This window comes from Thunnus albacares, chromosome 23 (genome assembly GCF_914725855.1).
Source record: "Thunnus albacares chromosome 23, fThuAlb1.1, whole genome shotgun sequence".
Classification (NCBI taxonomy): domain Eukaryota; kingdom Metazoa; phylum Chordata; class Actinopteri; order Scombriformes; family Scombridae; genus Thunnus; species Thunnus albacares.
The window spans coordinates 12,571,115-12,588,088 of NC_058128.1; the positions used below are offsets into that span (position 1 = coordinate 12,571,115).

Sequence of the window (16,974 nt, forward strand, 5' to 3'; positions counted from 1 at the left end):
GATTAACTGATACTAATTAAATTCAACTGAACTGAGTCTGTGAAATAGCATTGTATTTTAAATTGATGAGCCATGCAAATTGAATATTTTGCTTTATGTTTTTTATGAAGGTTAAATGTTTGTCAGACAGAGGTCCTACAGTAAGACTTCAGTAATTTTATGTTCCAGGGTTAAATCCCACATAAACCCTCTCAGGAATAAATAGTGAATCAGCCATTCAGAGCCACTAGGGAACATTTTGAAGGACAACACCAATAAAAGACATTCACAGGGACCCATTCTGTAGCTTGGCACTGTGAAAAGGTACATCTAATGCTTGTTAATAGGAAAAGGCAATAATGGAAATCCTTTTTGTAGGAAAAAAAAATGGTGCAAACTAATCCAGAAAAGATTAGTTTTAGTGCTTCATTATACTATGTGGAAATGTTCTTTTGCCATAAAAAAAAAAAGTATGATTATGGCCAAGGAAGAGTCCAACAGAGGATCAGTTTAACAGCTCGTCGGAAGGCATTTCAATGACCGAGCTAGTAGCAGGAATGCTGTTAACTGAGGAACAAAATAGAGACTGAAGCAAAAACTGTACAGAGATAAAAGCTAAATCCTGATTAAAGTAGAGGAAGCAATAGAAAATAAAATATTCCAGAAAATCACTCCATCTGTCAAGCATTTTTACGTACATAACATATAAACAAACTTTCTAGTCTGTCATCTAATTAAATTAGATGAATTTGCTTGTTCTGTGTAAAATATCCTAGCTGGAATGCAGTTATTAAATTAGTATAAATAATCAACGAGACATTAAGGTAATTAAGACAGTTCAAAACTTTTTCTTAGATATGTATTTCCTCAAATCACACAGATTATATCAAATACAACTTCACAAACCAACTAACAGAGATGAGCAAGAATCAGGGGCAATAAAAACTCATAAAACATAAGTTTAAAAAAGCAGGATGAACATGAGAAAGCCAAAGTAAAAGAGAGTAGAGAGGAGTCGCATTTTAGATCAGTGTTAAGACACAATAACTTGCTATTAGTTAAAATATCAAACAGCTAAATGACAGATGAGACAAGTAGAGAGAAAGATAAATGATTTATCAAATAAAAAGGTGAGCAACTTACCTAAAGAGTACTCAGACAAGTGAACTAGACAGTTGTTTGACTGACATGTCTTGGAAAAAAAATTGTTTTTAGTCAAAACTGGTTGGCGAACTGACTCGTCTGAAATACAGACTGTTTATCTCAACCTGTTTGTGCCAGTAAATGACCACCTCCCTCTGCTCGTTTCCTCCAGACCGGTCTTCCCTTCCCTCCTTTCTTTTTCTTTCATGGCCCGTTTCTCTCCTGCTACCCCTGAGTTCACCATTACATAACAACCCCCCATCTCTCTCTCTCTCTCTCTCTCTCTCTCTCTCTCTTTCACACATGCACACACACACACACACACACACACACACACACACACACGTTCTGAGATTCCAGGGCCAAACAAAGTTAGGACTGATGGAGGAAGTAATGGTATTAAGTATGACAGAAGAAGGGAGGGTTAGAAAGAGAGAGAGAAAGCTAGATTTTGGTTTAACAAGGCTGATTGGAGGTAAGGAATGTTCTAGAAGAAGGAACATGAAGCACGGCAACAACACTGTATGTTAGCTATTAAATTAAATAAAGCCATAAAGCATACTGCCTTTTAGATATGGAAAAAATTAAAAAAAAAAGGGCTCAGACCCTTTCTGAACTATATTAAAATTAAAAAGAGGGCACAATATGATAATTGAGTGTATTTTAAGAGGTAATACTCATGTAGGGAAAAATACTGTAGACTATTCTGTACATACAGTTGAAATCTTTCTTGACGCATATTGTCTTCGTGTCAAATTGACAGATCAATTGGTGGCGATTCCCACAGTCTGGTATCAGCACAGAGACGATCAAGACGAAAAGAAAAATATCCAGAATAAAAAAGCAGAAATTACAGCTAACCTTCATAAAGAAACATTGAAAGAAAAAACAAATCCTGTCAGCTGTGGAGACTGCAACCTGTCAGAGTTAGGAGGTACCCGTCAGCTTAATGACCCATCAACAATGAACTGGTACTGAAAAGAGGTAGTTTACCTTATTGTGGAGTCTCTACGTTTGCCTTGCAGTGATTACAGTTATTTTATTTTCAAAAAGTTACTGATTGAACACATCAGGGGTGACTTTGTGAGGAGAGAGAGAGAGAGAAAAATGGAGGATGGAGAGCTGTGAGGATGGATTAGGCAGCGAAATGAAAGGGAGCAGGTGCCTGGGGCACCCTGAGGGGCTGTCACAAGGTTGTATGTGCATGTGTGTGACAATAACACACACACACACACACACGGACAAGTGATTGCAAAAATGTTGTTTTGGCTAAATGTTGTGTTGACCAGTTAAAAAAAAAATGACTTTCAGCGTACCCACACACATAAACAAACACACACAATCAGAGTTGTGAACTCAAAGGCTGAGGTCACTACGATAAATTTAATATGGCTCAACCAAATCTGTGATGTGATTTCAGTTTGTGTCAGTGAGAGTAAAGAATAGAGAGAGAGAGAGAGGGAAGATATGGGTGCAGACAGAAGGCCAGATGGACATTCTGTATTCTGAAATATACTGACGTGTTTGAATTTATTCTGCATAAAAACACTTTTTAAATTGAAACGAGAGATTCAGACACAGAGCGATCACAGCGGACAGAGAGACAGAGGAACTGCCTCTTCTCTCCCACAGCGGTGGTAAGAGGCAGAGAGGCGATCTTAATCCAAATCCCTTCAATTTGAATTTAGCCGGTCAGATAGGATGGATGGACACTGAGAGGATTTTATCCATTCAAATTTCATTACTGAACTGAAGATTGAAACAGAATATACATTAAAGCGTATAAGAGTAATTCATAACCCTTTGTCTAACTAGCACTGTCTTAAGTACTGAAATAGAAAATAATAACAGGTTTGCAACACATCAGGTTTTATTTGGTATTCTCATTGAATTAAAAAATAAAAAAAACATGCCAGTGAGTCTGAAGTTACCATTAAATTTTCATGTTAACTTCACTGCACTTGTTTTAGCTGTGAGGGATGTAGCACTAACCTATAAGCTATAAACAGCAAATATTGAAGGATAATAGTTGCTTGAAATCCTTTTTTCATTGAATTACTAAAAATCTGCCCATGTTTGAGCATCCTTTTTTGTTATGCACTGATGTTTTGGCAACAGAAAATAATATTTAATGTTATACTTTTTATGAGCTTATAGTGAACAGAAATGTAGTGAGGCAGAAAGATGCAGAGAGAAAAACAGAAATAATGGAAGGACAACAGGATAGAAGGAAGGATGGAGAGAAAAAAGAGAAAGAGAGAGAGAGAGAGACAGAGAGAGAGAGACAGACAGAGAGAGAGAGAGAGATTTCTAGTAAATTCCTTTGGTCCATTAACAATCCCTGTCAGCCTCCACATAACTGAACTCCCATGAGGAGAGGCGGGAGACAGCTCTCATCTGCCTCTGTCTGTCTGTCTGTGTGTGTGCGCGTGTGTGTGTGTGTGTGTGCGCGCGCTGTTGAGTTGATGACCTCAGCAGCACTCAACTTAAAAACAGCCTCTGATTGCATCTGTTGTCCTCTCTGTCTGTGTTTTGGTCTCTGTCTCATTTTGCTTTTTTGTTTTGTTTTTCAGTCGGTGCTTCCAGCCAACTGTCATCTATATTTTAGCGAAACTTGGAAATGTTACAAAACCTAAGAGTGCATTTGGTACATTTCCATCCGATGAGTTGATTCAAGAGGCTCCCTGACTGTCAATAAACAGATAGATAAATAAGAGTTTTACTAGTTATGGTTCATGGACTTGTTGCTGCCTATGAGAAAATCAAAAAAGACGACAAAAATGATGAAACTGAATAAATGATGCCAAGCTTATGTCATTTTTACTCAATTCAAGCCAGTATAAAACCTTTTTGTGATGCTGAATTTCATTTTTTTAAAAGAAAATTGCTCATATATATCAAATCTCTGCATTTATTTTCAACTCATCAGCCACTGCGTGACCCCAGGGTCAGGTTGCCATGTTCAAGGTCAACAAAACATCTCTTGAGGGCACATTTTTTTTGGCCCTAATGTGACATGGCTTGCTTGGTATTGCTCTCTAGCGGCAGAGAAAAAAATGCAGCCAAAAATGTTCTCCTCTAGTGTTTTCTCAGTTTTTTTATATTTAGACAGAGAGAGAGAGAGGGAGAGTTGGGAGGGAGAAAGAGAGAGAGAGACTAATCAGTGCAAAAGCAAAGTCATATGAGTGGATCTCCTGCAGCTCATGCCAAACTTATTAATATACTGTAGGCTGTAAACAAGTAGGGGGGGGAGAGTGGTAGAGAGAGCTGAGTGGAGGAAGATGGAGACCAAAAAAAAACACAAACAAGGCTTTTAGGTACAACCCATGAATGTCACAGGTGCAAGAAATAGATTTCACTCTCTGTCACATGCTGTACTAGAAATTCAGACTCACGCTTGTAACTCGTCTGTAGATCTGGGCAGCGTTTTGACATTCAGAGTAGGGGTACTCTGAGGTAGCCATCTCCAACATACACATCCCGAAGGCGTAGACGTCTACGGATTCATCATACTTCTCCTCGTACATCTCCGGAGCCATAAACTCTGGGGTACCTGATGATAAGGAGAGGAGAAACCGTGACCTTATGCATCGTGCTGACAATTTAAAACCCTTATTTTTTGCTTATTTTGGAGTGCGGGAATGTCTTTAACTGTAAATGTCATCACAGACGACAGAAAAAGGGACATTGAGAAAAAAAAAACTCTCAGGGAATACACAGTAAATTCACAGCTTCTGTTCTGTGACACATAATGCAATAGTTACAGTGAAGACAGGACTTAAATCTTTAAAATGCTTTAGAAAATCTGGAAATTTAACATCACAAACTCACTTCTGGTACTGCATACTAGCCTGAAATGTTGCATATGTGAACGCACGTTTGTTTAAGTGTGTGTGGTTTTTTGATAAGTGTCTGAATACTTGAGAACAGCTTAATCGCTACAAAGCAGCTGCTAGATTGACTAAGCACTTCATTCTTGCCTCGAGCGCACCAGAATATGCGCTTCCATGCGCTGTGTATGTGAGAATATGAGCGAATACCAGAATACCTGTGGTTAACTGTATAGCGAGACTACTGTAAGAAGGCTGAGTTATTATATGGAGCACAGCGGATACTCGACTTGTGTGCTCAAGAGTGTATTATAAAAGGATGGAGGGGGTGTGTGTGTGTGTGTGTGTGTGCGGCATATCTTTGGCGCGTGTATGCATCTCTAGACAGCTTAATCCTAGATTACTAGCAGACTGACTGGTGTGTGTTTCAAATATGTGCTGTTTGCTTTTACAACTAGAAATTTTAGAAGCAGTATGTAAGCATGTAAAACGGTTATTGTTATGACAAACCCACGTAAATTACAGTATGTGACTTTCACAAACCTAAACATTTCTGATATACAAGCTTGAGTCTGACTACTGCAGGTCTGTCTGCACGTGAGAGATCTTCCTACCTATGACGCTCTTGGCGAAGGAGGCCCTCTTCAGTGTGGCTAACCCCAGGTCTCCTATCTTGACCGACCCTGTAGGTCCTGTGATAAAGATGTTGTCGCATTTCAGGTCTCTGTGAATGATGGGTGGAGCTCTGGTGTGTAGGAAGTGAAGGCCTTTGAGGATCTGTCTGCACCACGAACGCAGAACCTTGATTTTCATCACCTTGAAACGCTTCAGGTAGCTGCAGGATGAAGAGAAGGCACGTAAATGAGCGTGTCATTCAACAAAGCGAGATTAAGTGTACAAAACTAAAGGGAGAGAGCAGCAGGTTCAACCCGTCAACAGCCTGTCATCAGTTATGTATCCTGCTCAAGTGGCCAAAACAATAACTGCTGACATTTCCGGTCCTCTTTGAAAGTCGTTGTGTACGAGTGCAACAGCTAAAAAGACAGAGCAATTTTAGCAAACAACTATTACGCATCAAATAATATGAAGAGTGTGGCACCATTTCATTGAAGTTGAGGGCTGTATAGTAAACTTATTATGGGACATTTAAACCCAACCAGGAGTTTAATTAATTATGCCAAAGCAAGGCATGGAGAGACAGAAGTAGTAGCAGAAATACGGATAATACTTCAATTAAAGATTAAAGCTTATACAACCAAAGTGGATTACAGTCTGACAATTCCAGCTTAAACTGATTTTTTTGGCCTTTTGGGGGCAAACGGAAACAATTTGTAAACAAAACATTGACATATCACCACAATTTAAGTTCATATGGTGAAATTGTTAGGAAACAGTTGGTTATGAACACACCAAGTACTAAAATTGACTTACTTTTAGCTCTGTTTTTGGTCTCCACTAACTCCTGAGGGAAATTTCTGGCTCTTTAGCTGCTAAATGTTCCACTATGTTCACCAGCTAGTCACTAACTGTGTCTGTCTGCCGTTTAGTGCTGAGCAGGTAGCGCACAGCTGCCTGTTATAGCTGAAAATTACACTATGAGAGTGAACCAAAACAGTAAAGGCTGCAGGCTTAAACTCGCTATGAAGCTTCTCACATTACAGACTTTGTCACAATCTGATACTGTAAATTGTAGAAAATTATCGATTATAGCGGTTTTAAAGAGATGCATCATAAATTTACAGTACAGACATGAATGTGCACACAACAAACAACAACAAATGATTAGAAACTGACATTGCATGCATGGAAAATATCCACTGGAATATTAGAACAAATAGGAATTCTAATGTATTTAATTTCTTCACACAAAATGCAACAATATCAAATTACAACCTACTGTAAATGTCACTTTTTAAGTAAACTCTAGTGAAACAATAGCAGCCATGCTAGTTAACATCCTCATATATTTTTTATGTGGTTTTTAATAGAAAATTCTTCCCCGTGTTTCTAAGAGTCAGGACAGCACAGATGCCCACTGATCTGATGGTAAACATTAGCTGTATTACATTATATTTATGCCACTTATTCTTAAAGCCTTCTAATCTTCTGGATTGAGAACAATGAGGTTTCATTTAATGTGTAATTGTTCTATTTTGAATCCTATTGTCTTTATTCCTGTCTAGAGTTACGGGGGTCTGGAAGCTCTCCCAGCATAGTGGGTGGAAGGGAAACATCCTTGACGACAGATTTTCAATTTCCACAGTTTCCAGTCAACCTAGTTTGTATGTCTTTGGGATGTGGGAGGAAACAGGAATACAGGGAGAACAGGACGGGAATTTGACAGTATGTGAAATGTTTTCCAGTTTGCGGTGTTTCCAGATTGAGCGTTTCTCTTATTCACTGTCAAATGACTTCAAACATACAGCTGTTTTTTATTATTATTGATTAAATTAGATGCAATTATTGGATGAAAAGGCTTCTGTCAAAACTTCTGTTTAAAAGCTCTGTGAAAACTCATTCATAATTCATAGACTGCCACTCTTGATAAGCTCATTTAAAATCAATGTTTAAATTCTAAGCAAAGTGTTTCCCATTTTCTCTTATCAGCTGGAGACTTGTGTGCTTTTTTTCTCTTCACAGCTTTTCTGCTACATTCAAGTACCGAACAGAAGAAATCAAACAGAGAGAAGCGGAGTTTACTCCTTCGTCATTCTCTGATCAACCAGGCGATGAGGAGGATTCAAAGGAACTCAACCGTTCCATGACTCATCATCTTTTTGATTTGTTTAATTTAGCTGGTATGTGTAAATTTCATCACATCACAGCGAGCAGAAGAATTTTGATTTGAGCTCATTTTTCTTATTATTATAAGTGCCTTAGATGTTGGAGCTCAAAACGACCTTGCCCTTGATCTTTTCTATTACTGCATTTAGTTCAATGTCCATGCTTTCAATTTAGCTCAAACTAAATCTGTTCAAGGTCCTGCAGCTGACTGAACCGCAGTGACCCGACCAAGAATGCTGTTGTCTCCACCAGCGGTGTCCTCTGTTTTTCCTGTTTTGTGTCCAGACAGCTGACCTGGTGCAGAGCAGCATCGGTGAGTCTGGCTGCAGCATCACTGGAGGCTCTCCGCTTACACACAGATCCTGAGAGTCAACAGCTGCTCTAATAATGCAGCGACTGCAGTCTGTCTTAGCTGACAAGAGCAGTTCAGACAACTATGGACTCAGCATCACAAACCGATCTGCTCCATCAAAGATCCAGATTGTTGGACGGAGCTCCGGCGTCACTGCGTGTTATAGCTGCGACGCTGTGTTTTCACCAGCAGAGTCAGTAACTCAGCTACTGTACTAAGTACCATCTTGAGGTATTTGTACTTTGAGTATTTCAATTTGATGCTTCTTAATACTTTTATTCCACTTCATTTCACAGGGACACGTAGTTATTACTATACTACATTAATTTAAAAGTAGAGCTGAAACAAGACAATCTATCAGTCAATCAACAGAAAATGATTAAGAAGAACAATTAAGAAAAATACTAAACATTTGCTAAACAATGTTTGACTTTTACATGTACTTAAGCTCTTTCTTCTTTCACCACTGTCACTAACTCTGTGAGCACTGATTTTGGGTGAAAACTCAGTTTACATGAGGACAGCTGCAGCAGCATCCTACAAACCCTCCAACACAGAGACCTACGGCTAGCAGACCTCTGGAATCAAAATGTAACAAGATGCAGCGTGTCCTCTCTTCTGTCCTTGGCCTCGGATGAATTCCCATATATCAGGATTAATGGCCTCGCTACATTGTTCACACTAAGTACAGTCAACCTGTGATGCATTCACTTTATTAAAAATCACAGGCCATGGCGCTGTCAACCGACACGCCGTTGGGATTGTTGGAGTATGACCCACAATAAGGCTGCGATCAAAGATGATTTTCATTATCAATTAATTTTGTATTGTTTCATCTACAAATTGTCAGTGAAACAGTGAAACAGGGAAAAATGTCCTCCATAATGTCCTAAAGCCCAAGTTGATGTCTTCAAATGGCTTGTTTTGTCCAACCAACAGCACGGAAACCAAAGAGATCCAATTTCTAACATTCTTGTCTTTGTCCTGTGTGGTTGTGAATTGAAACTAGTCAATTTTGCCACATAAAATGACTGAAATGGCATTTTTCCTAAATAAGGTCTCAACATCTTCCTTTCCCTTTAAAAATTAATATCTGGGGGGATTTATATATTTTCATACTTTGCCTTCAGAGCAAGGAACAGACAGAAAATAATCTTTTGGGGATTTTTTTTAAGAGAACATACCTCAAAAATGCACATCTTCATAACTTCAGTGTTTATGCTAAGAAAAAAAAACTTTTTACAGCCTCTCCTTCTTCCTTACATCCACCCCAACTCCATCACACACTTTTATTTCTACTTCTCACATATCTCATAATAAAAAAAAACAAAAAACTGCGCTCTCTTCTCTTCCTCTCCCTCACTTGTCTCCTCTGCTTTCTTTCACTCCCTTTCTGAAAAGTGTTGACAGACAAGTTAAACCCTGTGGCATGTGATGCCAGAGTGACACTGCACAAACCATCTCTCCCATACACGATCGCTCAACCGTGCCTCTCTTTTCAACACAAATACCTGAACACACACATATATATATATGCAGTTTGAGAAATATGTGTATACATTATGTGAGCGGTACATACGTGATAAGCATTCACATAGAAACAGACGTTTATACAAACACATGCCTTTCTGCCTCTTTCTCTCACATACACACACACATATATATATATACACACACACACACACACACACAGATAAGGGGCCTCTAATACCCTGAACCCACACTGGTCAGTATTTCCATCCTCACCAACTCTCTCCTTCCCTATCAGTCCTCTCTGTCGTCATCTCTCTTTCTTTTTCCACCACTTCAGCACACAAGAGTCCCTCTCCTTTCCAAGTCTTCATCTGGATGACTGCCAAAAAAAATTCTCTGCAGCCTTTAATCTATTCATACTTACAAGAATTTATATTATGTATGCTTTATGTATGTGCGGGATAATTAGATAATCCACGGTGTCCGGGAATTCTAGTTTTGGAGCTATGTGCGGTATACTTAGCATACCATTTTTTTCTGATAATTGATTTAATCCAAGTCATTTTCCCACATTATCATACTTGTTGTGCAGGCATAACTGTCCTGCTTACCGTTAGCTTTTGCATTTGTTGTTGTCCAAGGTCTTATCTGAATATTTTATTCGCTCTGGTATACTTTCAGAATTGTAATACTCTCTTTTCTTTTTTCTTTTTTTTTTTTTACAAAATACATAGTAGAAAGAAGGAGTTGGAAAACAGAAATATTTAAATTGCCTTATTATACTACATTACTGCGTGTGTCCAACATGTTTGACTTGACAAGTGCAGGAAAGATGCAGGATTGAGATTGTCTACTTCTGCATTTGTTCATAAATTAAAAAAAAAAAAAAAAAAAAGTTCTCCAGTGGAGGGCGCTACTGCCCTTGGAAGCTGTGTGACGCTGGATTAAGTCTCTCACTCTGTGGTCACAGGTGGTTCATGTGTCAGTCAGTCTGCCCGGCTGTAGATAAACTATATATCTAGTATAACTAGTTGTGTTGATCTCTTTAGTCTTTCTGGCTCTCACTATCTGCCAATCAGACTGTTTTCAGTCTCCCTCTCTGTCACTAAAACTAACTGTATGTAACTATCAGTCTGGTCATTCATCGTCCCCCCCTCCACCCTCCCCTCCAATCCCCTCCACACGCTTCATTTGGTCTCTCCCTCTTGTCTGTCTCTCAGTCAGGAATGAGAGGAATCTGCAGCAGAAGCAGCAGCTGGCAGGTGGGCCGATGTCCTACGACGCACTGCATGGGGCACGCCGCGCAGCACTCGCCCCGCATTTAGCTTTTTTTTTTTTTTTTTTTTATTGTGTCAGGAGCTCAACAATCACATTTGCATTCGCAGACTCACATCTATTCTATGCAGCCCAAAGACTGGCATGCGTTCACGGTGTGGACACAATGACGGCCACAGACACATCAATTCTCCACATCAGAGACTGAGGAGCGAGACTGACAGACGCCCCTGGTATTGACATGCAAACCACAGATGTACAGTTACAGTAACATGATTAGAAAGGGGTCTTCCCATGATTCCTGGGTATGATGGGAAGTGCTACGAAGTCCATTATCAAGCTATTTTGTGCATTTGATGCTACAGTCGAACAAAAAAAGTAAATATGCTTTATTATGTAATATTCTGGAAGTGGATTGGAGCAGTAGAGAATCATCTTTTCATCATTTGAAGGTTGCAGCGGAGAGGATGACACAGGCATATGTGTGTGATTTTCACAGTCCAATAAAAAAACTGGAGGTGAGTCATCATCTGTAATGACACTGCTCTTCTGAAGCAAATAGTCTTTCATCTGATAAATGAGCAAGACTGCAAATGTGTCAAGATGATTCTTCTTCTTTTCTACACCGATCAGTTAAGCTTTAAATGTTTTTTTCTTGAATCAAAGGACATCTTTTATTCAGCCCATCTTATTTTCTGTGGTAATATTGTAAACAGTTATATTGCTATAGCTATATACAATAATACTTTTTGGATAGCAGAATGTGTTGGTTTTTCAAAGTCTTAAAACGAGCACTCAGTTAATTGACTTTATCTCTTGCGTACTCACGTTTTAAGCGTGCCAGACGTCATGAGCTCAGTGACCAGAACAATACATTTCTTTCCTTTGCATGGTCCCTCCCAGGAGTCATAGAAGCGGACAATGTTAGGATGCTGGAGACCCTTCAACATCCCGGCCTCTTCTTTGAAGCGCTGACGCTCCGACTTCGACAGCTTACGATCCTGCACACAGGAAAGAAGAGGAAAATTAGTCCCGCATACACAATACCAAGAAAAACAATACACTGCTCATCTGAGAGAGAATACAAAAAGAGGAAAGAACTATTTACCCACATAAAAACATTGATGTATTAATAGTAGCGTGATTGCAATCAAATCGAGCGAGAGGAGGGGTTTGAGAGGGAGGAAAGCTAATTAACAGAAGAGAAAAAAGGAAGAGAGGAGAAATAATTAATGCTTACAAAACATAGTTTGACAAACAGCTGCTAAAAATCTTCTACATCTAATACTGATGTACCATCCAAACATGCTACTGAAATACAAATGCAGATGAAATATGAAACCAGGCGCCATTTGAAAATGGTGCCCAATTACACTAAAATGCAGCTGTGAGCTTGAGGAAGGATGCGGATAAAACAGTAGACTGTCCTTTCATCTGATCTCAAAAAAGACACAAAAATCCATTAGAGTGTGTCTGAGGTTATATTTTGATCTGTCTTCTTTTTATCAGTGAGGTACAACACTTTATTTCTGTGTGAGGCGCTTGGTGACAAACTGGTTTATAGAAGTGATTTATAAATAAACTGATTTGAATTCACACAAGAAGCAATGTTAGGTGTGTTTTGGTTGTTTCTTTTGGCTCATTCTCTCCTCAAGTTGGACTGTCCAGCTCTCTTGTACTGTAGTCTTTGTCACTGCCTACCCCACTGCTAACTGGAAATTGTTCCTTATCTACAATATAGTGCACTATGTTTACTTTTTGCCACTTTATTTTGATGTCTGAATTCTGCAAAATGTATGCACCATATAGTGCCCAAAAAAATTCCCACAATGGAATGAAAAACCTAGTGTTTATGGCATGTACACTACTGCGGCTACAGTGGAAAAAACTGGGATTGTTTTCCCGGAATGAAGACTGCATTTCCCATGAACGCTGAGTAAAAGAAAGACGCTACTTATTTTTAAAACTATATTTCTCTTTTAAACACAGCTGTTATGATGACGGTGAAGCAAAGTAAACTTTATTATTGTAGCGTTCACACACCTTGGTTACACATAAGGCTGCATTCACCACCACATCTAGCAACGCGGCACCTTCCCGCAGGGTTGTGCAGAGGTGTGGGTGTGTTTATTTGTGCTTTAGAACATAACCGCTGTGAAACAATCAGAAAATAACGTTTTTCTCAGATTCACTCCTTTATTCTCACTATACCACCACTCGCTCTCCTCATTCCCTCTCTAGCACACTCGGCCATGGCTGCTCTCTCTCGCTAACAAGTCTGACTTTTCTTTCAATGTCATCAAACAAAGTGAAATATCCTCCTCCCGTCCTCCCCTCATCCTAATAACATCTCTGTACTCCCTCATGCTACAATGCCACATGTCTCTTCCGGTCTGCGTGTCGTAAATCGTCTTGTCTGATTTCGCAGGGAATCTGACACGGTGGCAGGCATTTAGAATAACTATTTAGAAATAGCCAATCTTCTCACTGATGGTCTCGTTTGCTTATGTAGGTCACAAAGAGGCATCGGAGGCATCATGAGACAGTTTCATAACCAGCTAAAAGTTCCTTGTAGTAACTTTAAAGCAAAAAAAAAAATCTTTTCTGCACTACTTTTTGCTAACAATCAATCATGATAGATGTGAAAATTACAGTTGTGACGTCAAACCTGTCAGTAATGATGTATAATGATGGGGATTCATAAGTATGAGTAAAGTACTGAGTGTTAATTATATAGGAAATCAGTAAACAAGAGTGATTTTGGACACACAGATGGTGACACCAGCTGCTTCTTTCCACCAGCCACTGAGGAGCTTTACCAGGAGGGCGTAACATGCTATCCCCTAATATCCCACCTCACTCCATGTGTGCACCCTGACCAACTAGTGGGAGTCACCGGTGCAGCAACAGGGACGCGATCCCTCACTGGCTTCCCACCAACGAATACTGCCAACTGTTCAACGGATCACATGTCAAAGCCTGAGTTATTCCTACAACTCATGTTCCTGATATGCTTGTAGTTCGGATGTGAATCATAGCCTGTGACCTTTGTGCCATCCTTTAACTGAGTCTTTATTAGCAGTGGTCTTAACCACCCATTGAGAGTCTTGACCAAAACAAGCTAAGAAAAGAAAGTTACAGTCTACATTGTTCCATCTGGTAGCAGACTAGCGTCTTAGAGGAGTCCAACACATGCACACACACACAGTTTAACGGGCATTCCAGCTCTGCCACTGATACCTCAATAAACACAGATGCAAAGGGGACTGTGGCTGGTCAGGTCTTGTAAAGAAGTGTGTGAGTAGGCGTGTGTGTGCAGATTTACATGTGTGTTAAAGCTTTCATGCATTAATCTGTGTCTAACCTATGTGTTACGTGTTTGTTTACACATTTATGAGCATTATCATATTTGCTTTAATGTTAAAATGATGCTTGTTGTGATTTAAAATAACATATTTTATAGTTTTTGTGCTGCATCAACAATAGGCTTGTGTATCAGTCTAGTTAGAGAGTGTGTTTGTGTGCTTATTTGCTTTTGTCTGTGTGTGTTTGCACATTGATGGTTCTAGTTTCTTCACCAGCTCTGTGTCTAACCGTAGCTGACACATTCAGCACATCACTGCCCCAAAAATAAACAAAATCAGAGCTGCCTGACAACGGTAAAATAAGGTGATGAAACCTCAATACTCAAAGGATTTCAGCCCAAATATGATTGCAACCTTGTCTGTGAGTCTAAATTATTAAGTTCATGCCAAATATAAAGTCTTCACAGGTTAACCTGCAGTTACAAGCAGGTTGCACTATATATGAAAAAAAAAAAAAAAAAAAAGATTAAAACCAATATGAAAGATGTTTCAATTAACCTGGAACAAACTGAAATGTGTGCTTTGAAATGAAAGCATGACACACATCTCCAACGTTTCATAATGTCTGTGACCCTTTTAGAGGATGAAATTACAGCAAAGTGAACAGACAGGATTGGTTTGCATTCAAACAGAGAGAGCAGCAGTACTGAAACAACGGCTGTGTGTTTGTTACATGGCAGAAAATACAGGAAGGAGAACACAGAAATGTTCAGAATTTTTTTTTTTTTTTTTTTTTTTTTTCCAAAATGATGCAAGATGAGACGCTGGAGGTTAGACACCTACTGTCCGCATTATTATCATTATCAGGATTATCACCATGGCAACCAGTTTTAAAATGTGGTCCAATGAGGGGCACCTTGACTCCAATTCAACTGTTTGGTTTAATCATTCAATAAATCAATGATATTCTGACATCTTTCATGCAAAACATTTCTTTTTTTTAATCAGTTCATTGTGTGTACGGCCCTGTATTCTTTTATTTGAGTCTTCCATTGGAATATTAAACTTGCTTGAAACTAATGCATCCAGTAATGCATTAGTGCAAATTATCCAAGACAAAGCAAAAGCTTGACATCAATCATTCAGAAGGTTTAAAGCCACACTTGCTGGTTTTCCAGTCAACAATTCTAGGATACAATGGCACTATTGATATTATGTTGAACATTTAAATAATCAGGTTACATCCTTGACTTTGATCAACCACACCCACCGCACCAACTGATCAACGATTCAGCTGTGAAGCTTCTGCCAGGTCACGGTGGGTAAGTCTTTTGAAATGTTATAAAGCCTTGTGAGCTGCTTCAGAGATTAGGACAATCTCTCAGAGGTAATGATCTCATATTGTCATATTGTATAACCTGGGGCCTCATCTATATCATATGACTTACGCACACACACACATACGCACACAGAGAGAGAGAGGGAGAGAAAGTCTAAAAGCTTCAGTGTGTTTCAGAGTGCATTAATGTGTGTGTGTGTGTGTGTGTGTGCCCATAACAGCTTATCCCTTCATCCTGCAGCAACCATTTCACTGATGATGACCCATTAGCAACTGACGCACACAGACATCTATGTATGCGCTCAACAACCTTTACTCTCCATTCTCTCAATCACTCTCTCTTTCATATTATGATCAACTGACCCTGTGGTCACATGACCATGGCTTTGGGTCACCTGACTTACTAGAAGCCAACATTCCACTTACCAGCAGCACTTAGAAAAGACCCTGACCATTCATATCACTGTTAGACACCTCCCTGAGGACCCTGGAAGATTACTTCCCCTTCTCCTTCTCTCTCACTCTCTCACTATGTGTGTGTGTGTGTGTGTTTGTGCACGTGCACGGGTGAGCGTCCACATATGTAAGCAGAGAAAGCAGACGGCAAGTCTAAGTGAGCTTCCTAATCCATTATTAATGTTTCCTTCTTCATTCTAGTGTATAAATTTGTACACAACTCTTAAACATACGGTATGCTTTGTAGGCTGCCGTAAATACAGACTTAGAAGAGTTATAAATATGTTTAAAAGACAAAGTTGTTGCTAGGATGTAGATATTTAAGGAAGTAATTTAATTTATTTCATTTACAGCACATCAGTCTTCCTGTTGAGGGTGGATGTCTTCTTTCTCTCTTTACCTCACTCGCTCTATCCCTCTCTTTCTGCTCCGAGCTTCAAAACATCATGAGACTTGAGTTTATCAGGCTCAAAAACACCCTCTCCCTCTCCATCCAAGCCTCTTTCTTCCTCTCTCTGTCTCTCTCTGCTTCTCATACACACAGGCAAACGCAAACACACACCTAAGCGAGACGAGCCTATACACTTGAATCTGCAGTCCCTTATCTGACACTTCTTTTCTACATGAGGACTTCTCACTCTCTAAGCTCTTTCGCTATCTTTCTTTCTCCTATCCGAGGACTTAAGAAGCCACCTATATACATCCCTGTGTAAGTGACAGCTCCGAGCCCTATTTCTGTATGAGGACACACATAAAACACACACACACACACACACACTGTATACCCACATACATCTGGGCAGCCAGACAGGCAGGCACAAACAGGACCAGTGGTGTTAAAGCATTATGCAGCTTCCTGCAGAGAGGCTGAAAGCTGAGACCCTCTGATCGACTGGTCTAGTCTGGACATCCCGCTGTGCTTTAACACTCTGTGATCATCTGCTCTGGTCTGTCGCACCTTGGTGAGTGAGCGGCACTCGCAGCACCAGATGGATGGCGGTCACAACAGAAGACAACACCACATGAGTGCTAGAAAAT

At 39.6% G+C, this 16,974-nt stretch overlaps 1 protein-coding gene across 4 annotated transcripts in view; it reads right to left on the minus strand.

Annotated features, from left to right (window-relative positions):
• Positions 1 to 16,974, minus strand: part of wnk1b (WNK lysine deficient protein kinase 1b) — a 98,834-nt gene that overhangs the window by 41,793 nt on the left and 40,067 nt on the right. For all 4 annotated transcript variants that reach the window (XM_044342949.1, XM_044342948.1, XM_044342947.1 and 1 more), the window contains exons 3-5: positions 11,665 to 11,837; positions 5,567 to 5,787; positions 4,518 to 4,675 (exon numbers count right to left, since the gene is read on the minus strand). In XM_044342949.1, the coding sequence (XP_044198884.1) occupies positions 4,518 to 4,675; positions 5,567 to 5,787; positions 11,665 to 11,837 (552 nt within the window). The remainder of the gene's footprint in view (positions 1 to 4,517; positions 4,676 to 5,566; positions 5,788 to 11,664; positions 11,838 to 16,974) is intronic.